At 34.2% G+C, this 25,351-nt stretch overlaps 2 protein-coding genes and 1 pseudogene across 2 annotated transcripts in view; 1 reads left to right on the forward strand and 2 right to left on the reverse strand.

Moving 5' to 3' along the window:
* Window positions 1-3,187: 3,187 nt before the first annotated feature.
* Window positions 3,188-3,556, reverse strand: LOC144435307 (histone H2B, gonadal pseudogene; annotated as a pseudogene).
* Window positions 3,557-3,965: 409 nt separating this feature from the next.
* Window positions 3,966-4,340, forward strand: LOC144435306 (late histone H2A.3, gonadal-like). The gene has a single exon (XM_078123901.1). It carries the CDS (start codon window positions 3,966-3,968, stop codon window positions 4,338-4,340), a length of 375 nt encoding a protein of 124 aa, XP_077980027.1.
* A 1,414-nt stretch (window positions 4,341-5,754) lies between these two features.
* The window catches only part of LOC144435302 (bone morphogenetic protein 1-like), a 91,269-nt gene continuing 71,672 nt past the window's right edge, over window positions 5,755-25,351 (reverse strand). Inside the window, exons 16-17 of the mRNA XM_078123897.1 lie at window positions 6,581-6,856; window positions 5,755-6,160 (exon numbers count right to left, since the gene is read on the reverse strand). Coding sequence (XP_077980023.1) covers window positions 6,045-6,160; window positions 6,581-6,856 — 392 coding nt within the window. The 3' untranslated portion in view covers window positions 5,755-6,044. The remainder of the gene's footprint in view (window positions 6,161-6,580; window positions 6,857-25,351) is intronic.

Raw genomic sequence — 25,351 nt, forward strand, 5'->3', positions numbered from 1 at the left:
TGCTGTCAATCGATTGAGATTTAAATGAACGATTGACTCACCATTATACTTGAAGTGACATTAGTTCATGTGAGATTGTTGTGTGCGCATGTGTGTGTTGTGTTGTGTTGTGTTGTGTGTAACTGTATTATGACATCTATTACCTGGGTTTCCAGGAATGCCAGGTATCCCATGGCAACAGTTTTCACTTTGTCCGTCCTCAGTGCGTTGACCTGAGGACACCTGAAGTTGTAGCAAAATCAGCGCCAGGTATAACAAACTGACAAGATGATAGACAGATCTGCAAGGATTGGCACAACCCATGGTTTCTATCAATATCTACAAGTAAAGAATTAAGATTTTCAGGAAACTTATCTTTCTAATGTCAAGAGTCTTGTGCATTTATTGTGTAAAAATCCTGGCGGTGGGAACGATCACAGTGCAGGGAATGATCGATTTGCCCGTACATGTATAGTCATGGTAATCTTGTGTAGAGTCATCCCACACAATTGATGCGTATACATAAGCTTACACATCTATAACTTTCGTGTTATGTAAGTTTTGATACATTTTATAAATGTTACTATTTCTAAATGTTTGATTAGCTATCATAGGACGACTTATTATATTCTATCCCTTCTGTTTACTCTGTGGATTAATATTAATTCGTACGTAATGAAGACGTTAATGCGCAAAACGTAATTAATGAACAAAACCGATCTGGGTAATTTGATTGTTTGATTTTACAGCCACCGATTCGAGTATAGAAAAATGGTATATTTGAATGTTGATTTGCGCAATTAAATATAGCATAACAAATGGTGGACGAGAAAGGTAACGGATTATTATATTGCATAAACAGATGATTATTTAAACATTGAATTGAAATAAAGCTGATCAATGGAAAGGGAGTGTATTAAAATGGATGGGAAAAAATGAAATGCTACGACAACAATGGGCCGGGTGCTATGTACCGATAATACAGTACTAGTCTGTAAGGTACGCCGTGACGGGGCACCCTCAAACATCGGCCAACCCCTAACCTGTGAGAGGAGGCCGGTGAGGGCGAAACGTCACGACGTATCTTACAGTCTACGATAATACATACTTGTGCAATAATTGTAGCGTTTGTTGTGATTTTGAGGGTTATTTCTCATATTTTTGTACTTTTTTTCTAACTGGAAAGCAAACGCTACAATTCCTGAAACGTTAACGCAAATAGACGGAAGCGATTCAGATCTGAATAGCAAAGTTCGGTGTGGATTGTTCTGCCAATTTACGCCTCATCCCCCCCCCAAAAAAAAAATCGGACATTTCCCTACTTCAACATTAATTACGGAGCCTTCAAGACCCAAGAAATGTTCAGAGGTACCGTTTTTAGCATGATCTCGTCTATTTGCATTAACGTTACACTGAGGAATTGTAGCGTTTGCTTCCAGTTCAACATCTGACTGAAAAAAACAACACAAAAATAGAAGAAAACCCCCCTTAAAATCACAGCAAACGCTACAATTATTGCATAAATGTGAGTAAACCAACAAGAGTACTACAAGTTTAAGAAATTTGTAGAAGGACTTTTGTGAAATGTTCGAAAAAACTTTTGCTCCACAAGTGCATTATCTCTACGATTGCATGGACATATACTAGTATTTAGATATTATAATATTCTCTCTGGCTACTACACCACTTCACGTAACTGTAAACCCAATTATCTGATTAAAATCTGATGTTAGATAGGCTGGTTTTCCTGTATTTACCTTTATTCCATCGTTATTGCGTCTTTTACGTGAGTTTTTTTTTTTAAAGACGCAATAACGATGGAATAAAGGTAAATACAGGAAAACATCAGATTTTAATCAGATTGCTGTAAACCCTTGCTTCACGAGTATATTATTTACACTCTAGTCATCGACATCGTGAAACATTGCACTGACTGGATATTTGTTTTGATTTCGATTCTAGTTTCAAAAACCGAATGTTCGAAATTCGACCAAAATCACATGTAATTCTAAATGTTGATCGCTAAGTTATAATACGAATTCATAGTTTGAAATTACGTCATATCTCTAGATAGATTAGGATTTCACTTGAACGTCGTTAGTCACGCACCGATAATGCAATATTCAGACTGCTCTACTGTCTACACTAGAAAAAATATGCATTTGTATCGAACATCTAATAAAAAATTGCAGAAAACACAATATGACATGTTAGTTACGTTTTAAGCATTATATTTGGGACATAGTCTAGATGCAATACGACTTGTAATTGTACTACTGAGCATTAGTGTTTCGTTTTGACCTAGCTTTCATTTTTTTCAATATTGAGTTTTTTATTCTTCCCGGATTTGCACGCAAAACCTAACTTTACTATAAACCTAGGAATAAATGCTCAAAAACAAAAAAGAATGCTAGAGAGCAAAACCAACGCTACAATTATCGTAACTAGTCTCAAGCTCCTATATCCGCTATTGTAATTAAAAAAAGTAATCAAAATGGCTGTAACCTACCTTCTATCGTGAGAACCGAGAGATCTAGACCCGGGATCTAGAATGATTGCTTAGCTCTGTAAACGCATACTACGGAACCTCTGAACTAAATCAGTAAATACCAAGGATGTCGAGTCGAGAATAAATGTAACAAACCTATAGCCTACCAATCAAAGTATGACTTTACGCCAATTAAAATCCCGATTTCGATCGTGTTCACTTGTGTAATCAACGTTCCATGGATCGACCCAATGACAAATACTGCTGTGAATAAACAATATTTTCTTGAAGGAATGTTGTTTTGTTATTCCCTGCATGGCATAGTATAGGGTCCGACAGCTGGTAATAGGCCTATTTGGTATATATGTATAATGTTTTACGAAACGTTGCGTTCAAAAGGGGGAAATTTAGTGATATTTCACGGTTTATTTTTCAGATTACATATTAAAGTATCAATGCGATAATATTGTAGTTAATCATAGTCGCATTTGCTTCTCCGCTCTGTGATGTGTGCACGTGTGTTGGGGTGGAGCACGAATATGAACTAAAAAGTGGCCAAAAAGAAAATAGTTCGTGAAACTTGGACGTCGACACTTCTAATTTATCTGTTCTTAAAAACTTGTTTTATGTGTTGATATAAACATGGTAGGTAGTTCTCTTTTTGGAGGATGTGGTGGCCCTGAAAAGGGCCGTTTTGTTTGCGTATGCTAGGCATACGATTTACTTGGAGCTGGTGTACTTGGTGACGGCTTTGGTGCCCTCACTGACGGCGTGCTTGGCAAGCTCACCGGGTAGCAAGAGACGTACAGCTGTCTGGATCTCTCTGCTTGTGATGGTAGAACGCTTGTTGTAGTGAGCCAGACGAGAAGCTTCTGCTGCAATCCGTTCGAAGACGTCGTTGACAAAGCTGTTCATGATGGACATAGCTTTTGATGAAATGCCAGTGTCGGGATGTACTTGTTTCATCACTTTATAGATGTAGATACCATAGCTTTCACGTCGTCTCCTCCTTCTCTTCTTGTCACCACCACGCCCCTTGCCGCCTTTGCGACCCTTCTTACCGCCTTTACCAGTAGACTTTGGAGGCATCTTCACGTACGATACAAATGAAGTGAAAATATAAAAGTTCAGTCAGACTATATACCTTTTATAGAAGAAAATATGCAAATGAAGGATTATATTGCATAAAGGAAAATCAATATTTTACTGAAAATCAACGTAAAAGAAAACGTCATATGTAGCTATTAGTTGCGAAATATAGATGACGAACGTCGTCGAAAACAACTTTTGCAACAATGTATACAAAGTTGCCCTAGTTCTTATAATTTCGATCACGGCATTGATTATGTTGATTGGTTAATTATATCAATGCACAAACCTTATTGGTTGAAAGTTTGCCATTTCGTAATCCTAAGGTAGGGTATAAAAGAAGGAAAAGTAAGTGCCTGGAACATTTACGCTTTGTACTTTAAGTATATGTACGTAAGGTAGAACGAAAATGTCCGGACGTGGTAAAGGAGGCAAAGGCAAGCGTGGTAAGGCGAAGAGTCGTTCAGCTCGTGCCGGCCTGCAGTTCCCTGTAGGCCGTGTCCATCGTTTCCTGCGTAAAGGCAATTATGCTAACCGAGTCGGCGCTGGTGCTCCAGTATATCTCGCTGCTGTTATGGAATATCTGGCTGCCGAAATCCTAGAGCTGGCCGGCAACGCCGCTCGTGACAACAAGAGAACCAGGATCATCCCCCGTCACTTGCAGTTGGCAGTAAGAAACGACGAAGAGCTGAACAAACTTCTGGGTGGTGTAACTATTGCCCAGGGTGGTGTATTGCCAAACATCCAGGCAGTACTCTTGCCAAAGAAAAGCAACAAGAAGTAAATTGTGTGCTTTAGGCATACGCAAACAAAACGGCCCTTTTCAGGGCCAACCACATCCTCCAAAAAGAGAACTACCTATCTCACCATGCATTTTTGTGATAACGCTACATGAAAAGTTTGTTTTAACATGATGCAATTTCAAAATATTAATGCTACTTTATTCATTTCATTGTTATGCTATATTTTCTGATAAAACTCCAGATCAAACTTAATACAATATTTAACCTGCATGAGTTGGCCAATCCATCCATATCATTTTTGCAACATAAGAATTTCACTTGATAAGGGTGTTTTGTTGCAAGGCATCTGCATTCTTTGGAATATCCACTTGCCTATTTACCTGTTTACAAAGGTTTATCCATTAGCCTATTAATCCCTGTTATTTTTGTTACAGGCCATCGTTTGACTGTTGCCAAGGGTGTGACCATTGTTTCTAGGGCAAGTTGTCTTTAAATAAGTTTTGAGCAATATCTGCAGAATAACACATCCAGAAAATCCCCACCAAATTTCAGCACCATTCAGCCATATTTGATTCAGTTGCAAAATAAAGTGATGTGCACATTTCTCACCATAGAAAGTGTGGAGATTTCTCCACTGTCTATGGTCTAGTCTCACATAGTATGTTTACGTTTTGGTTGAAATCAGTCTGTGCATATCAGGGATATGAGGATGAACAGACACAGACATGTGCAATCATGTAAGTACACATGGCCATGGATGGGACCGCCCAATGTACAAGTTCCCTACAGGCAGTGCCCATTGGGAACTAAAAAATGAGATCTCGAGAGTTAGATAATGCCAATAAATATTGCTTTTTGACTGCTTTCTGTTGACACTTCATTTGCATATTGGGAGTCAATTAATTTTTATTCCCTGTGCCCTCAAAGCCTATTTGACAGGCCACCGACAGATTTCTTGTGACACATCAACATTTTGTGTTTTCCCATCCCTTACCAAGTAGTTCCTACCACCAGGTTTGAACCAACACAAAAATAAAAAAGGTGTTTTTCATATAACTCATAATACAATAGAAGTCAGTTAACCTGAAACAGAATGGTGCCTAAATAGATGGCTATCTTATATAGTATTGTTACATTTGATCTGGCCAAACAAAATCTTGCTATATAATTAAACATGGTACATTTTATCACCAAAACGAAAACACTTACATTTTCTTTGCACAACTTATATTGTTAGGTGATCACATCCATAAAAATGGATTAAAAATATAACTCGCGTCCACATGTTGACAAAATATAACAAGATTTTTGTTGAGCCAGATGATGATCTGTTTAAGCTAAACTTGTATCTATTGTATGTATTAAATTTCCAGTCAATGCAAACAAATAAATGTAGGATACAGGGATTGTCTTTTATTAGAAAAAGATAAACTACATATAATGAAAAAATTAATGATAAATGATGTATTTGTGAATAAACTTTGAGGTTACATAAACTGGTATATATTCCTTTTTTCAGATACAGGTCATCCTTTAGTTCAAAATACAGTATTATTATTATCTAGTATGTAAATATATGTTTTGTAAGCTAATATAAAATTCACTTCAATATCTCTTTTAATAAATGTTGATGCTGGAAGCGTTTGTTGGTAAATCTTTACTCTTTTGTATGTGCCAAGTTTCAGATTTCACCATTGTCCTTGAAGATGTATGGCACAATTTTCCTCTTTTTCTTTACTTTGTTATTACAGTTCATTATGCATGGCAAAACTCTTTTTGGCGGGAACAGCCCAGTATCTGGCTTTGAAACCTCTTCCTGTATGAGTTCCGTCAGACACAAAAATCACAACCATATTTTTACCTGCAAAATGGAAAAAAAATATAATAATGTGAAAATGTCTGACAATTGACAAATTTCAGTAGAGTACTGATGTTACTTGACATCTTGGTTGTAGCTGTTTGTAAATGTATCAAGGTAGACACTTGGACCAGGTCTCTCTCTATTACATTCCTGGGCGACTGCACATACAAGGAATTTTTAATATCAAATAAAGCTGCCATTCATTCAAATTTGAAAACAGTTCCAAAACTAAGTGTGCCCAGTATGTTATGTCACATTTGTGCTAAGTTTGATTGAAATATTGGCCTGTGGATGTCAGAGATACAGCTGCAATGGGGACACACACACACACACATGCACGCACATGCACGCACACACACATAATGGCCCCCTCCAGCTTTGCCAATTGGGTGCCAAAAAGACACTTGATAAAGAACTAACCTGTGGACTTCAAAATGATGGACCTTATAGCATTTCCACAGTACTGTCCTACTCTGACTGAAGCTCTATGTCTCCCATCATGTACTGCAACATAATCAAAGGCACAATACTCGGTGTCCTCAATGTCCACATCCAGAAACTTTAGATTGACTCTGAAATCCCTCGGTGCCGATATCCTCCACATACACTGCAAGTTGTTATCATAGTCCATAGGGTAGTTAGGACTGCTGAAGCTGGCTGGCTGTAAAGATGTTTTCAAGGTATAAAAGCATCTCTCTGGAAAAGGAAGAAAACAAAAGGATTTTCAGTGTATCATCCTTTACTGTAACTTGTTTTGTTTGTTTGTTTGTTTGTTTGTTGTTGTTGTTTTTTTTTGGGGGGGGGAGAGGATATAAGATCAAAGTTAGTATCAGTTGCGCATAACTATGATTTTCAAGGCAAGTACAACTGACATACAGCTTTATGATGTTAAAGTGAACATCACACAGTATAAACTGACAGTTGAAAGTAAGTTAGTTTTTACTGTGGTTCTCTAAAATCTCACATTCTAGTAACCTTTTGAAGAAGTTCATGTGATCATACATGAAAAACAACTGAGTAGTCATCTTTGCTAATGCGATATGCCAGGCTGATTATTTGGGAACGGTTGATAAATGTCAGATCATTGAAATTAACATAATTACAGGTATCGAGTTACTGCCAGTGATGTCGTAACTCCTGGTGGGTGCTGGCAAAGACAACACGTCAGTTGTTTTTTTGCAAACATCATTTTTGCAATCGTGATTTTGCAGTCACACCATTTCTCTTTTAACATACTTTAATTATTAATTCTAGTAACATCAAAGTAAAAGCAACAACCCAATACTACCAGTCTCATTACAGTCAATTGCCATGTGTTTTCTTTCTAGTAAATCTGTAGTGTTATGATTTCTTTTCATTTTATCTCAGTCTTTAATTTTCACCAATTATGTTAAAGGAAATCATATTTTTTGACTTCAGAAATGTAATACATGTCTTCATTAATTGTCTACATTCCTTCACTTATATCACAATTTGGTACATATTTTATATTTGATACTTTCAGCCCACCTCACTAGGTATAAATAAAGTAAACTACCACCAATCCCTTGAGAGTTTTTTTTAAAAGTCTTATAATCTTCAAATGTTTTGAGTTTATTCACTTTTAGAAAAAAGCCAGTTGACATCAATTTTTTTTTTATATCTGTCTCAGTTATCTGTCATCTCTGGGCTTACGTGTTCATCTGTCTAGTTTGCAATCACTGATCACTCAAATTGTCATATCACATAAAAGAATGCAGTTGTATTAAAATAAATATTTTGTTCAAGGAATGAATAAAGCCTGGAGACTTGAGCACAAGCATATGAACATGGCTAATAAATCAATAAATCAATCAATAAATCAATCAATAATGATAGTTGAAAAGCTTCTTTGAGTTCCATCCATCGTACTATCCAAGACCTCATTTTCGATACCACTACAATGATACAAATACTTCACATTACAGGAGTTCGACACAAATTCACCAAACATCTTGTGGCCGAAATTTTGGTCAAAACAGGTGTACATATTGATATATAAACAGTACCTGTATTAATTGGTTATAATTTAGAAACAATGCAATGTTTCCATAAACATACTAAAGTACAAACATCTTCTACCTCATTACAATCATATATTAAACCACTTTAATATCCGGTGTACAATAAATTTACAGCAAACAAATTATCTCATTTCCAATACTAGTCAATTGACATTACTAAACACTTGTAGTGGTACTATGTGAAGTGTCAAGGACGACCTAATGAAATACCTTTGTCATGCCATTAGTTTGATTTCATATACAAGTATTTGGAGTAAACAGTTGAAATTCTTAGACACAGAAGAACTCCAGATAATAGCAGCTGTTCAATAAATACATCCTGTGATAAAATGACCCAGTTAATAGTATTGTAGTTGTTAAGTTTGTAAGAAGTATAGGCAGTAATAAAATCTATCTGAGTTCACCATTTTATCTAGGCTTCCAAATATCTGGTACATATCATACCCAAGTTTTTACCTGATCTTACCTTAGTTTCTGTTACCAAGGTTACTAAACCTTATGAAACACACTCCAACTACACAAGTTAAGGTTATGTCAACATGCTCCGAGTCTTACAAATAAAACTTTTTTATGACATTCCTATTTGATGAAAATTTTGAGAGAAGATCAATCATACCTGTGATGCAGATGAAACAGTGTTACTATACAACAGTAATTGTACAAAAATATGTAATTAATCTACAGCTATAAATTAGGCTTTGGCTTGGAGATTATAGACTCTACTTAATTTCATTTCAAATGTACTTTAGAATCACATATTGAATATCTACTATCTACCCTTGAGATCAAGACAGACAATCTTTGCTAAGTTATAACCCACATAATTGTTTTAGCTAGGCGAAGCTCCGAGGACTGTGAGAGAGTCTGTCTGCACATTTTTATGTCAACCTGATAAAGATAATCCAAACACTTCAAATATTCATATTTTTTGTACAGAATTTAATAACATAAATGTTTTCTTCCTTGTCCACGGCAGGATCCTGTGTCTCATCATTATATAATTTATTTGTTTATTTGTTTTGGTAAACATTTAGTGGAATTTTGTTTGGCAATTACACATGTATATATCAGTCAAGTAGGAGTAAAGTTTGAAATAACATTTGGCCGAATAATGTCTAGTTGACACAAAGATAAGAAAAGATTGTGTTTTCAATTACAGTTGTTTCGACATTGGTAGGATTGTACTTTTTGACTTGCTATCTTTTGATATTGGTTACCAAGGAGATATCTTTTGACATTGGTTACTATAGACGGAGTGTATTTTTTGACATTGGTTATGAAGCAGTATATCTTTTGACATTGGTAGGAATATACTGTGTATCTAACCTAAACTTATCCAGATGATAATAATGTAAATGTAATTTTTCATATCAGTGGTTTAATAATATGCGCAAAATACTTGACAATTATTACCCCTGCCAAGGCCTTATAATGGCATGCTAGCTTCCTCAACTCCCTGTGGAGCATACAATCCATAAACACATCCTTCACATAGCAACTGCTATCCTAACAGGTCCCCATTTATAAAGCTGGATTGATTGCCGGGGTGACAAAGTTGTTACTGCCACAACGTGTGTAAACTTTATAGTTTTTCCTGTACAGCACTTATTTAAGTATCTAAGGAAAAGTTATCACATAATTATGCAGAGTTTTATTTTATCCCTGTGAAGAAATCCCATGATTTACATATTGGCTACACCCTCTCAAAGTTACAAAATCATGTGAAAGCTTACTATAGAGATTTTGGAACTTTGAAAATGTAGACAAAAAGATGTACAAAATGACATGTGGCACCATGAGCAGAAAGACATTTGTTACATTTGACATCAATTACATGGCCGGCCTGCACTCATGTGACAGCTTGGTGACCCTACCAATATATGTTGTGTGTTTATTTGGGTTGTGAAGCATAGGAGAGAGAGATGCATTCTCACTGGCAAGAGTACAATTTAAAAATGATACCTCTTGGCGGGTATGTTTCAAACAGAGTCATACAGAGGCCTGTGGTTAATGATGTTGATGTATAGTGGACTATATACTTCAGATGTGACAATGTTTATGGAATTTCAGCCGTTGTGTTAAATAACATAACAATTACAAAACAGACAGAACAAGTCATTGAGAGTAACATTTTTACATTGAAAATCAAAACAGAACTTTAAGATTTAATCAGTTCCAAACGCATGATGTGCAAAGATGTATTATTTCAAAATAAAAGAAATACTGATGTAAGAAATTGGCTGTATTAACAGTACCTATTTTTGCCTAAAATGTTTGCCTCATACACACATCATCCATGCCACTTTGATGTATGGTTGGTACACAAGTATTTCATGTGACGCACTAACATTTAGGGTTCATTATTATGTGACGACTCACAAGAAATACATAGTTTTGATCACTTTGACTCACTGTGGGCACACACTGCTCGGCATAACGTTGAAACCATGGAAATATGTAATGGTTGAAACATGTGTTTCTCACTGAAAACTACTTGACATGGTTCACAATTAATGCAATATAATTAACTCTTTGTGTGATGAATAATTAACATGATTACCAGATACAGACAGATAATGTCACAGATAAGTGGTCAAAATATCAAACAAGGTCATCCCACAAGACTTCAATAATCTGATTTTCAGATTAAAAATTAGGCCAGACAAAAGTCTGACACTATTGATATCTAGTTGTCTGGTTTCATGACCTTGACACAACAGGGCTCTTCTCATGAAATAAAACTTATTTCTTCAAAACTAGTCTAAATTCAGATTTGAGCTTTAACAATGAGATAGAAATGAACTTTCTTTAGATAACATCCCAGTATGTAGTTCAGAAGACAAATCATGGTCTGATAATATCAAATATCACAATAGTTTCAGATAAATAAATAAATCACATCATATTTCATATTTAAGTAGCTAATATAAATAATCACAACATAATATCAGATTTCAATTTTAATAACTGACATAATGTTTAATTTTCTCATGCATTAATCTCATTTCATCAAGTGGGTCATGACCTTTCGGGTAAAGGGGTGTGCCAGTCACATGAGTCAAGGGGTAATTTTGTAATCTGAATGCCGACGTCATCATCTATGTGTTAACTTTATCAGTGATCTATTCCTAAGGATACTCAAAACAGCACGTACTGCAAACTTCCTTATCACTCGACTCACATGGTACTAAAGTTTTAAACCACACTGACTGCGGACATGACACAGGCAAGTATTATACATGTACACACGTTTTCTTTTCTTTTTTTAAAGAATGGAATTGATATTGACTAATTTATGATGGCTTTGACTACAATTATTGTAAGATGACATAAGTTTATTTAACATGTTTGTCATTTTTTTATCGACTTCTGCTTTATAGTCTGGTATAGGCAGCTTGCCATAAAACAACACAGTCTGTTTTACCTTTTAACCTTTTGGGTAAACATAACTTATCAGTCTTCGGAACGGCTACAAAAAGAATGAACTAATGCACTTTTGTGTCACTTTGATTATTCTAATTATTATAATTGCAAATCAATTATGATAATTAGACATACCAGGCATAATATCTCACAGCACTTTTAACGTTATCAAAGAAATAATAGTTTCCCTTCCATTTGTAAACCCCCCCCCCCCTTACTATTGGTATTAGATCATCATGGCAATGCAGTCATTGCGAAAATGTTAAACTGCCCCATCGACCTCCCTTCCGATCCGTTACTTTATTTTAGTTTCAAAATATCAATTTCTGACATAAACATTTTACTACAGTTTCCTTGTCATATTAAACCAAGTATTATTGACTTGGTGTATTGTCATAAGATTGTACATACAGAACTAAACACATTGCAGTGAAGTACCTATGTCTACAAGTTATTCTTTCTCTTTCTGTATAATAAAAATGCTGTTGCAAAGAATTTTTCATCTGAACTTCTAACATATTAATTTTTCAGAAATTCATGAAAATAATATCACAAAACTAGATTCTGTGTTCAATGAAAAGTGAGTTCCTCAAAATATGTAAACTTTGGTAAAAAATGTAAACTTTGGTAATACCAGTAAAATATATATTCCACCACTGACCCCACACGAGGGTCTGTGCTCCCACACAGTATCAGAAGTCTGAGGACTTACAGGCTTTTCAACTAAACATCAACTATTTCAAACATTTTTGGACTGAGGACATTTTTATGGTTACAAATTTTTCATGTAATATGTACCATGAATAGTCTTATTTATGGTTTCTTTCAATAGTTGTCGACTATGTTGGGGCCTATACCTGATACTATCGATGCTTAATGATCTCAACTTTGAACATGATAAGTAGAATTTGTTCAAGTTGACTAAAGTTAATGGAACACATACTCTGGTGGACTGTATAATATTAATAGATATATATTTGTTTGTATTCAAGTTTTAGAGTTTGGATTAAGTAAAGGAAATCTTAAGTTGGCACAAGTAACATATTTGCATTCTGATTAAATTTCATCACCATCATAAACCACAGACCTCTTTATGTACGACACCATCCAAAACTACTCATATTTCATTGCGTCAACAGAAATACATGTATGTGTTCTGGCTTGCAAGAATGACTTTTATGAGGATGAATGTTCATGTGCATGGTTCATAGAAAATTTCTACATTGAGTTAACATTTTTTTTTTTTTTTTTTTTTTTTTGGGGGGGGGGGACGAATCCTAAGAGTTTGCTGCATTGATAGGAATGTACTATGGCTAGCAGTTATCATCATGTGTGTCACTGAAGTCACATGAAACTTAAACCAAACCAAAAGATGACAAAACACCTATTGAACAACTGTGTGGGGGTTGTTTACATATCAATTATGAGAAATACAACTCAGACTATTACTATGTTCAGACTACAACTGTGAGTTTCACTCTGAGGCAACAGAAAGTAGTAAAACTTATATAATAACTTAACTTATGTCCCATTCACACTGAATTTTTGTACCTGACACAGATCACATACAAAAGTCATCCAATAGTAGCATAGCCTTCATTTGTTCCAATCATTTAGCAGCAACCCTGAACTTTGGAACCCTCCTTATCTAGGAAACTAAATACACTTACGTAATCAAATGGAATTTTGTGTCAGACACAAGTCGATTCTAAACCCCCCATTGTACCTGACCTAAATTTAACCCTACTCAGAGTTGACAATAACTGTTCATATTTGGGGGGTTTTATGTTAGATAAGACTAGAATCATCTCAGAGTCAACTCAACTGGCTATTGAAGCCCCTATATATTTTCAAAACCACTAAAACCATTGTGTACATCAAAGATGATATTAGCTGTCATCAACATTTATCAATACTGGGTGGAGAATGTCAAAAATCTTGAACAAAGAAGACCAACAGTAGAGACTTGGGTTGAAGGATTCCTAGCCATTAGACATCCATCAAAGAAAGTCTAATCTAGATCTGGTCATGTCTGTCATGTATTGACATCCCAACTTATCTACTAAACTATATGATGAAATATATTGTAAGGTTTACATTTCTCCTCCCTTTATCACAAGTTTGATGAGTCAACTTTCAAACATTCATTTGCATGTGGGTGCTTCATTTATTAGGAATGACAAATACTATGAGTGACTGCGTACGCTGCTCTTACTGTTTTACATGGAAAATATCGTCATGGTTACTGGTGATTTAGCAAGCTTGAATGCTATTTATTACCATTGTCCAAGGAGCATAATACGTTATATAGCAATCTTGTATGATCACCATTCAACATACCGCCATATAAAAAATACATAGATCCGACTCATTGAAGTGATATACAATACCTGCTTATATTAAAGCCCAGTTCAGTACATTCGATGAAGGAGTGAAGTTATAATAGGTGTGGGTTTTGTATTCAGATAGATCACCCTACTTGACCTCCCTGGACTTGACCACACCTTAAATATCTAGATAACTATATAAGGCCTAATAAAAAAAATTCTGTGGTTCCCATTACATGGGGTAGGTAGATTTTTTATTTCATTTTATGATTATTTTTTTTCATGTTGGAGTATCTTTATTCAGATTTTCCATTGTTTTCCATATGGTCTATGTGTTATTTATTTTTTTCTATCAGATGGTAGTACAGCCATTGCAGATTGGAAGAAAAGTTTTATATTGTCTGATGTCAGTTTCCGCATCCACTATTTCTTGTGAAACTTCACAATTTTTGCGATTTCATTATTTTTTTTCTCGAATACGTAAAACAAATTTGAGGGTTGTCAGTGAAAAAGTATGTGGGGTCGGGTAACCGGAACCAAACTATTTTTTTTTGTAGACCTAACTTTATTTCAATGTCTAGAAAACATGTTTGCCAACTCCAATTAGTATTATTGATGAGGTGTATTTCACTCTGGTCAGTTTGATGACTATTGTCATTTTAATATTACCATATCTGCTGCGGCAATTAATTAGGCCTCTAAAACTTGCTGGGTTTGTGAGGTACATGCTACATGTATGTGACACCTTGCTACTTTTGTAATGATCTAGATGGATGTATATCTGCTATACTGCCTGAAATTAGAACATGTCACAGGGGTGGGAGTTGGAAGTAAATTTTAGATAAGTTTATGCTGCCCTGGTTCAAAACATGTACTCTTTTCTATTAAGGGTGCTTCTTTGACAAAAATGGGATATATGCTACAGAACCACGGATAAAGATTGTTTGGCCGTTGAGGGCGCTATATACACAATTGCTTACCAAATGCAGTGCTAAATGCTTGAAAAGGGCTATTAAATTGCAGTAACTTTTTGAAGGAAATTTTGTGTTTTACCCAAAGATTTGGAAACCTTTGACATTTCTTATTCATGGAATAGGTACATGTCTTTAACGACTCTATGTTTAGGGAATGTTCAAACACAAATGGATTTTTCAATAATTTGAGTCTATTAAAGTAAGAGGAAGCGCTGAGGAAGACACTGTACAGTAAAATCTAGATATTTTTGCTACGAGAAAATTTTGCGATTTTAATGTCTTCAGCTAGTTCTTAAACACTAATTTATACTAATTGTACAAGAAGGCATTGTAGTCATTCTGAAATAGGCGAAAATAAGTCTTTGGCCAAAATTCCAGGTTTATATATACACTACATGATTATAAAACACACATCACTTCAACTTGAAGTTTGAGAATATTTTTTTTTCTGTTGCGAATAATACTCTGGGAGAATTAAGCTATACAACAGGGAGCTGTGATCTGGTTGTTCATCACTCATGAGAGTGACTTCGCATTAGCTAATTTTGAAGAAACGTGAGTTTACTAGTACCGCTGTAAAGTTGGATCTTATTTAAAACGAGGCCAGGACCTTGAAGTACAAAAAAGCTGACACACATCAACAATGTAAAGATGACCTTATCTTTACCCGTAAATTAATCAATATTTTAAGTTAAAGTACAAACTGTGTGATTTTCAAATCATGTCAAATTAAGTTGTCTTGATAACTACTCAAGTGGTTGAAATTACAAAGATCACCTTGAACAGATTAAAGAATAGTGTAGGTAATTCCTAATTACTTTGTTGAAATTATGAGGACTTTTTGTGAGTCCGAAAAAATACCATCCTAATGTATTATTTCTAAAAAAGATATCATTTTTGATGTTTAACTCATTCTCAAAGTCCATACTTTTGATTTATCATATATTGATTTTAATGTCATCAGACTTTGCATGAATTTCTAGACTTGTCTTAGTATAGTTCATTTCAAAGTGGACCAAGGACTGTACCTTAAAGGGGTATAGTCTGTAAATTTACAGTTTTTTGGTACCTTTTCTGTTAAGCCTAAAAAAAATTGTCTAGTTCCGGTTACCCAACCCCTCCTAGTTTTTCACTGCTGACCCGCACCTTTTTTTATACATATTCGAGAAAAAAATAATCAATCGCGAATATTGTGGAGTGGATGTGAAAACTAACATCAACTTAAAAAGACAATATAAAACTATTCTTCCAATCTGTAATGGCTGTACATCTGATGAGAAGAAACCAATAACACAGAGACCATACGGAAAACAACGGAAAATGTCATATGAAAAATAAATTTAAAAAATTAAAAATCTACCTACCCCCACCTATTCTAAAATTGAGCGTAATCGGAACCACACAATTTTTTTAGGTCTATGTTGAATTATTCTTATGATATTGGAACTACTCATGTCACATGTCACTAATAAAATAAATAAACAGATTTTAATGGAAGCTATAAAATGTGCCACTAGGGTGACTTTAACAGAAGCTACACAACATGTCACATGTCAGACATGTGACATTCACTCATGAAAACTGAAAGATTTTAAAGTGGCCATATGGATGAGAATTTGGTATTTATTTTGGATTTTTATTTGATAAAACAGCTTCACCATGTTTTTCTACTTGAAAACATAATGTGAAATAACATATACCAAGTTCATGTTCACAACTCAATAAACTGCAAAACATTAAACAATGTGTAAAATGTTTGTTATTGTACGTACAATAACAAACTTTTTACACTTTTTGCATCTTTTTGCAATGTATTGAGTTATGAACACGGACTTGGTCAATGTTCTTTCACATTATGTTTTCAAGTAGAAAAACATAGTGAAGCTGTTTTATCAAATAAAAATCCAAAATAAATACCAAATTCTCGTCCACATGGCCACTTTAATGGAAGCTATAAAATGTGCCACTAGAGTGACTTTAACAGAAGCTACACAACATGTCACATGTCAGACATGTGACATTCACTCATGAAAACTGAAAGATTTTTATGGAAGCTACAAAATGAGTCACTATAGTGGCTCTCACAGAAGGACGTAGGTACACATGTCACATGTCAGACAGGTGACATTGACTCATGAAAAGTGAATGAGATTTTAATAGAAGCTACACAACATGAATACCCAGTCTTATTTCCATGTTTAAATCTCAACAGTTAACAGAGAATACCATACTGGCATTAATTTTAATGTCTTTGTTACATTTCAGTAGTGTTTACACAATACAGGACAAGAAGAGAAACAGTCATTAAGCACAGACATCAAAACAAAATGTAAATTTGATACAGTATGAATAAACTCGACAGACTTTGTCTGAACAAATAAAAAGTTATTGAAACTTAATGACATTCCAAGAGATCATTTAAAATTGAATCAAGGTAGAAATAAATGTGCAGTCTAATTCTGGATACAACAAGTTATCATACATGATACACATCAAATACACTTTAAAAGTTGTACTAACTGGATCATTCTTTTCAACATTTTTTGTTCGATAAAATAACATACTCATAATATAGTATACCCTGAATAGTATTGAAACACCTGTGGGTGTATGTTTTTTCATAGCTGTATACAAGATACAGTGCACTGAATCAAATCAAGTTGATTTTTCGGGTCCGCACCCAAAAATCAGCACCCTCAATGGCGATCATAATTTCAACCTGTTACTGCACTGTTTACAGATAAGATCGACAACTGATTAACATGCACAATGTCTCTAATTATTGGTATTTTGACAATAATTTTCAATCCTAATTCAAAATGGGCTTTTAAACCAGAACCACCCTCAGGAAAAACACGGGGTGTACACACTGGGGTAAATAAACAGAGTCATAGAAAGGTATCAATAGATTCAGTCAACTGGTTAATTGGTACGATTTTTTTCAAGAATTATTAAAACTACAGGAAAAAAAGGTATCTGTGCAAGAATCTTTCTCGGGTGTTAAAATGTACAACTCTTGCTTCTAGTATTTAACTATTTACTTAAACCATTTAACCTCCATCACAATCACAAGCAATTTTTTGATAAAAAAATTATCAGTTCTTGGATCCGCAGACGGATTGATCTGATATCTGTAATAGTATCTAAGTATCAGTCATCTACTTTTGACCAAATGTTGAGTGAATCCCAAGATGTTGACAAAATGGATGTAAACTGTATAGTACACAACAGATATAAATACTAAGAATTATTTTAAAGGCCAGGGATTCAATCCCAGGTTCTCACTTTAGTCTTATCTGTGATGCCATAAGCATTCTTTTGTTCAGGACTAGCTTGTTTTCTATAACTCTGTCAGACAACTGTTTAGAAAACATGGTTTGGTTGAGACAAACTCCCGTCATGGGTTGATCTACAGATGTTACGACATGAATAAAAACAAAAGAACTACACATGAAGTAATTAATCGATATAGTCGTGAAGTTTTAGGTGGTTCTGTAATCAATAGAAAGACTGAAAATGTACAAGCATTGATTTTTGTTTTGTTTAATACATGCAAGTAAACCACACAATAGTAAAAGGGTTCTCATTGTGTAATTACAGGTTGTCCAAAACAATACAGATTATCTCACTCCATATGAGTTATTTATGGAAAGAAACAACCGTGCAATTTTTGTTTGTTAGGCCTTATAGCAATATCAATTTTGTTAGTATAATTCATTTGAAATAAATCTACCTCAATAATTATGATCATTCACATTTTACTGCTAAAAGTGATTTCATTTTCAGGCTAATTTATGTGTAAACTACAACAACTAATAAGTTTAGAAGCTAAGTACTTGATAACTGAAATTCTAATATGTACTGTTTGCCAGAGTGATTACAGTAATAATCTTGTACAGTTATCTACCGTCAGGACAAAGCCTACTTTTGAAGGACAGAGTGTTGATCCTCTGATCTGGGTTACCCTAACCACAGACAAGTAAGAAACTCACTGCTAAAGGATTTTTACTCAATCACTCACCATATAAGTCAGCAAGTCAGTCAGTCAGTCAGTCAGTCAGTCAATCAACCAATCAACCAACTAACAAACTGACTGACTAACTAACTAATCAACCAACCAACTAACCAACGGACCAATCAATGGAACTCTGGTAACATGTGCATTAGATTTCTATATCTTGCAACATAACTTTGGTATGGAACCAAATAACATACCCTAGGAAGTCAATGAAAACAATGACTTGTTTTCATTTTTCTATTCAAGGTTGCTAATAATTAACACATGTATGTATGCAAATAGATTGTAGATGCTTTTTGTGCAAATATAAAATACACAACAGAATCATACATGTATACATTGCATTCTCAGTCACTGTCTGATTAAAATCAGTCAGTTGCAAATGTCCTTGGATTCCATATACATGTGACTGAGATATGTTGATAGGATAGTGTGAGATTTAAAGTCTAGCAGACATGGTGTATATGGAATAAACAGTCCAAATAAACAAACATGAAGAAAATAATGGTAACATGAAAAACATTTTTGTTTAATAATGTATACTAAAAACATTCAGCGGTGAGGATTATACAACTGATAGCTGATTTTCACCAAAGATTTTTTAATTTTTTTTTTTTTTTTTAAACATTTAGACCTGATTTTCTTTTTTTTTACAAAAAATCTAAAGATCAGACCACGGAAGCATCACTTCCATAACTGGATTAAAATTTCTTTTTGCAAAAACAAAAGAAGCGACCATACAAATTAATGACATACTTTAGCACCTTCCAATCCCCAAAGCCCTACTTCATATGCTAATATTGGAAGTATGTCTAGTCACAGATAACCTGTTTATGTGGTGCCATAAAGCACTTAGGAGATAGAAATACTAGGAGTGCTTATTAGCATCTGTTGTCATACCATCACATTGAGTACAACAAAGGGAAAAAAAATAATGACCCTCTCTGGCCTGTTGTGGGTCTGTCTTTTGTTATCTCTGAATGAAGACATTCAGGTGAGTTAACGCATTTACAAGTTGGCCAACAACATTCTAAACTAGGGGTGGACAACCTTGAAGCAGGGGGAATGCATTTTTCTCTCTCTTTTGAAAGTATAGGTAGAAAAAATCCATTTTTGTAGAAATTTGTTCAAAATGGAACAAAAATGGGAGATTCTGGGTCAGTGAACTTGACAAAAATCAGGCCACATTTATTAATTTCTGTTCATCTAAAATATAGACAACCTCTCCCCCTTTAGACAGATGGATTAACCAACAAATAGTAAAATTGTCACAGTTGCAAGACATGTACACACATTGTTTGGAAAGACTGTCTGAAACATTGCCAGTACACATTTGAACATTTTGTCTTTTCTGTTTTTCACGGCAGGAGTGAATAATGTGAAAAAAACTCAACCATAATCTATAAGCAGTGCCGTACTTCTACCTGTAAACATGGAAGTCATGTTATTAGAATACAAGTCATCTTGCCATGACAGTCAAGATCTACAACAAATGCACACAAGGGAATGTTTTCAACAGCACCGAAACAGCCAAATTTTAAATGGAAGCGAGTTTATCTGTGGTTGCCAATGTTCCTTGGAAGACAACAGTGATAGTGAGAGTGACAACACTAATATTCTTCCAGCAGTGCAAAAGCTATGCTACAGCACTGGATCACAAATCAGCTCAGGGTATGGGACGCCAGATAACGATTCTGATGACTGTAGTGCTGTGTTTGACAACGATATTGATGAAGACAGCACTTCCGACACCCAAGATGAAGAAATCTCCAAGAAGCTAACTTACCTTTCTTTAGAGAGTTCCAGTGAAAGTTACCAAGAGAAAAGCATGGGTGACGAAACCAATTATCTAAGCATCATTGATGATACGAGTGTAATGAGTTCTAGTGAAATTTACCAGGAAACAAGTGCAATAGATGAAACTAAATATCATAGCATTGCTGATGAAATAAGTGCTGTTGGCTGTAGTGCATTTCTTGAGTCTTCCAATAGAAGTGAAGAGTCTCAAAATTATACCGACTTAACTCCGGAGGATGAAAACACATCAAGCCAACACGTAGAACCCATCGATGACATTGACAATTCCTGGGTTAATATAGACCTTCCCATAGAGATTACGCCAGATCTTTCAACTCAGAATGAAAACTTAGACAATTCGATAGAATCACAACAAATTGGTACTCCAGAAAGAGAAAGTCACAATGTAGCAAGTTTTGATTTGAGATCACCAAAGTTGGTGATTAGTGGTGGTCTTACTACTCAAACTAAACACAATATACAATTCCTACCTCAGAGAAGTAGCACACCGAGGAAAACAGATTATACATGCTCTAAAAACAATGGAATCATCGAATTTCCTTCCTCCTTGTTGGCTGGTTCCCCTGTCGTTACAAATGGTACATTCCAGGAACTTACCACAACTGCCATAAGTTCACAAGCTAGGAATGATGTTAACAGAATAGACAAAGATATGGAGACTTATATAGACTTTCACAAAGTTGGCAGACCAAAAGGAAACCAACAGTCAGAGTTTGGGTCATACAAGTCTAGATTGTTACATGGCCGTGATATTTCTATGAATAATGATGGACTGTTAAAGAGAGAAGATCCTCCATTTTCCTCCTTTGAAGATGCTGTTGATGCGACAGTCAGTGAGTTAATCAGAGAGAATAGAGACAAACCAGAGATTCTAAACCTACTGGAAGATGAACATTTCATAGATGGACTTAAAACCAAGTGTATGATATCAAAAGCTTGCTACAAGACCTGGTGCCAGGAACGACTAAAACTGCACTCATCATGCAATATATACCCTTCAGAGGTTAGTATTACATTCTTTATTTTACTGAAAACTTTAAAATATTGTTATGCCATCATTCACATAAAAGAAACAGTTCCTCAGAGTCACTCCACTATCTCCTGAGCTGATCAGTAAATAGTAGAAACTTTAAAATTAAAATCAACTATAAATGAAATAAAAAAATACATATTTTATCTATAAATACTTTATAAATACCAGATTATATTTAAATTGAACTTCTCTTTTTTAAACTTTGTCTCTCAAAATAACGACATTTCAAAGATTGAAACTTGAGGCTTTCGCACATCACAAAGTAGATGCTAAGTGAAAATTGAGGACCTTGTGATAAAAATCTTAATGGTGAGTGTGTTATCACGACCATTGCAAGGCTTCCTTTACTGGCCATTTGTACACTAAATGTGGTAACACGCTCATTTTGTGGAAATCTTCAGAAAAATGGAAGAAACTATTAAAAAGTTTGACTATACACGTAGATGTTGGTATGAAGTAGACCATGTTGAAGTAGACCATGGAATTGTTGATCTTCAAGTGATCACAACATGTCTGAATTTACCACTTAATCGTCTGAACAAAATAGAAGCAAGACTTCACTTGTTTCCATTGACAAAAAATAACAGTCACCATTACGACTATTGATTTTATAGTAGCTTGGTTTATTTAATGATTTTCTTTGCTATATTGACTCATGAGGCTTTTACTTATAAATTGACAATGAGACCTTGTTCAAAATATCTGGTTTAACTGTTATTTCAGGGACTTACTACTATAAATATTTTCATAAAGTTTTTATCTACTTTTAACATTGACATAATGTATGCAACTTTATTAATTATTGCACTACTTGTCTTTTCTGCAAAATTTGGATGCAAAAAAATCCCTCAATTTCTTTTCTGAGGCTTCAACTTCAATTTGGTCAAAAATACACGGGTCTTGTCTATACCCATGAAATTTCCTGATAAATATTCTGAAAACTAGAACCAAACTACTAAAGTATGCATATGAAACTTTGGCTTCATTGAATTTCCCAACCTGAGAGGAAGTAGAGTTCAACACTGCTTCCTTATGTACAGTCTGATAAGAGAAAGCTTTTGGTTGGTAATGGCTTCCGTACAATTATGGAAATATCATGTACTGGAATAATGAAAACATTCTTGGCATTCATTTTTTGCACTATGGCTCATCTTGTGAAGATTCACAACTTTCATGAATGCCCTCATCAGTCCCATTTAGTCATTATCTGGTATTCGGAAACTAACACAACCAAATTGAGATATATTCCAAATTCCATGCTGGTCTATCCAGACATCTGGCCATGCTTTGACTTTAAATATATATATATATTTTTAGTATTAGTATTAGACCATACACTGTTAGATCATAGACCCTACACGAAAGGGTCTATGGTTAGATGAAACAATTAAGTCTTTTATAAGTTTCATCTTGCTTCTGGAGGACAGATAATACTCTCAATGCCATTTCAAATTTAATGCTGTTAACCTTTTCGAATACAATATCTCAGGACCATTTTTTTCGGATTTTGACAAGTTTATGTTTTTACAATTTTTTCACTAGTTCCAAAGTTCAATTAATTTCAAGCACCAAGGTCAAGTTCATGTACACACGTCTGTATGACTCATAGATAAAAACCAGACATTTTGTATACTTCCGTAATAACAATATCATTTTACAAATGTATATATTCAAACATCAATTTCTAATTCTAATGATTCATGCATACATACTTATATAAATTATATCACTACATTTGACCGTAATCATATTTTGACCGTAATCATATATTTTCGTATTTTTCATATAAATTTCAAAATGTCGATGAGATAAGGCTATGAATATTATATAGTTACTGAAATTATTCAAGAAGAAAAAAAAATGGTGTCTGTTAAAATTATCTTAAATTAGTTATTTATACTGCAATGTGTTCAGCAATACAGATACATTTATATTCAATTCCAAAGTTAAGAGTTAAAGTTAAATAAGAGATAAACTTGATGTATGAGTCTGACCTTGGTTGAGGATACAAAGTTCATCAGTTGACCTTTGAACCCCCTCAATCTGGACAATAGTCATAATATAAATATTTTCATTATCTTTGCATTAAAAATTGTTTATGTTTTAAAATCACTTTAATTTATATTTTGTATTTAACATTCCGTGAAATAAAGTAACTTATAGACATGAAGATAATAAACCATTATCTGTTTAGAACTAAAAGAATAATGATTAAATCTCAAACATACGCCATAATTTTCCTTTCAAATTTTGTGAATTTAATCACTTATCAATCATGAAAATATGTACTTCATATCTTCAAATATTACTACCTATTTTGAAGTCCCTACCCATACTTATTATTATTATTATTATTATTAGACTTTATTTAAACTCGATAGACTGTTGAGCCAAAGGCTCTTCTCACACAGTGTCGAGACAAAAATATACAATATAAAAATTAAAAATACTAAACCATTAAAACAAATACAAGGGTGAGTAAAATGGCAAAAGCCAGAAGAACAGCCAGGCGACTACTAAACTAACTGTTTTCTAAAAGATGACATTTACATTTACGTTTAAAAGACTGAAGAGTGGAGCATGATTTGATATCAATACTTAAATCATTCCAGGTTTTAACACCATTATATAAAAAACTCTTCCTAAAAAACTGTGTTCTATGTTTTGGGATGTAAAGTTCATCTCTGTCTGCTGCACGTGTGTTACGAGTGTGCACTTCTCGAATGCCTCTAAAATCATTCAGATAATTTGGAGCCAGGCTATTCTGGACTTTGTACATTAAAACAGCTTCATTGTAAATGATACGTTTTCTGAAAGGAAGCCATTGAAGAGATTCAAATAAAACAGTACTAGGTGTATTAAAATTAGTGTCTAAAAGCACTCTTGCAACAGCTTTCTGAAGTCTTTCAATGCGGAGTAAAAGCATGTTTGAACAATGACCCCATATGTTAGAACAGTAGTCAAAGTGGGGTAGTATAAAACAATTGTAAAAAGTAATCATAGCTCTCTGATTTAAAAAAGTTCTAATACGTTTAAGTTGATGAAGTTTAAAAGCAACTTTACTACATACAGTGTTCACTTGTATTCTACACGATCATCTGATAGTGGTAATCTCCGAATACCGAAGGCCAGACTCAGTATTACTCAACACAACATTGTATTTGCTGCAGTCAGACACTGGAATTCACTGCCACATCATCTAAAACAAATAAATTCAAGATTTAAATTTCAAAAAGCTTTAAAATCTTACCTATCAGCTTTGTGATTTAAAAAAAAAAAAATTTCCGTATATTCTTTATAGATTTTCTTTTTCTCGACACTGTGTGACTTTTTTGTAAATTTTATTGTAGTAATAATTATGGACTGTGGACTCGATTAGTCCATTGGGACTACTTCCACAGTCCAAATCAGATATAATTCAGTATTCTTTTGTTCTATTTTGTTTGTTTTGAATTGTAGGTTTGTAATACTTGAGTTTATATTCAACTTTGTTCTATTTATTTATATCTGGTTGAATAAAGATTCACATATCACATATTACATATCAAACAATAAT

This window comes from Glandiceps talaboti, chromosome 5, assembly GCF_964340395.1.
Source record: "Glandiceps talaboti chromosome 5, keGlaTala1.1, whole genome shotgun sequence".
In the NCBI taxonomy this organism is placed as follows: Eukaryota; Metazoa; Hemichordata; class Enteropneusta; family Spengelidae; genus Glandiceps; species Glandiceps talaboti.

Coding starts and splice junctions, on each gene's coding strand:
- LOC144435306 (XM_078123901.1), top strand. CDS start 3,966: ATGTCCGGACGTGGTAAAGGAGGCAAAGGCAAGCGTGGTAAGGCGAAG.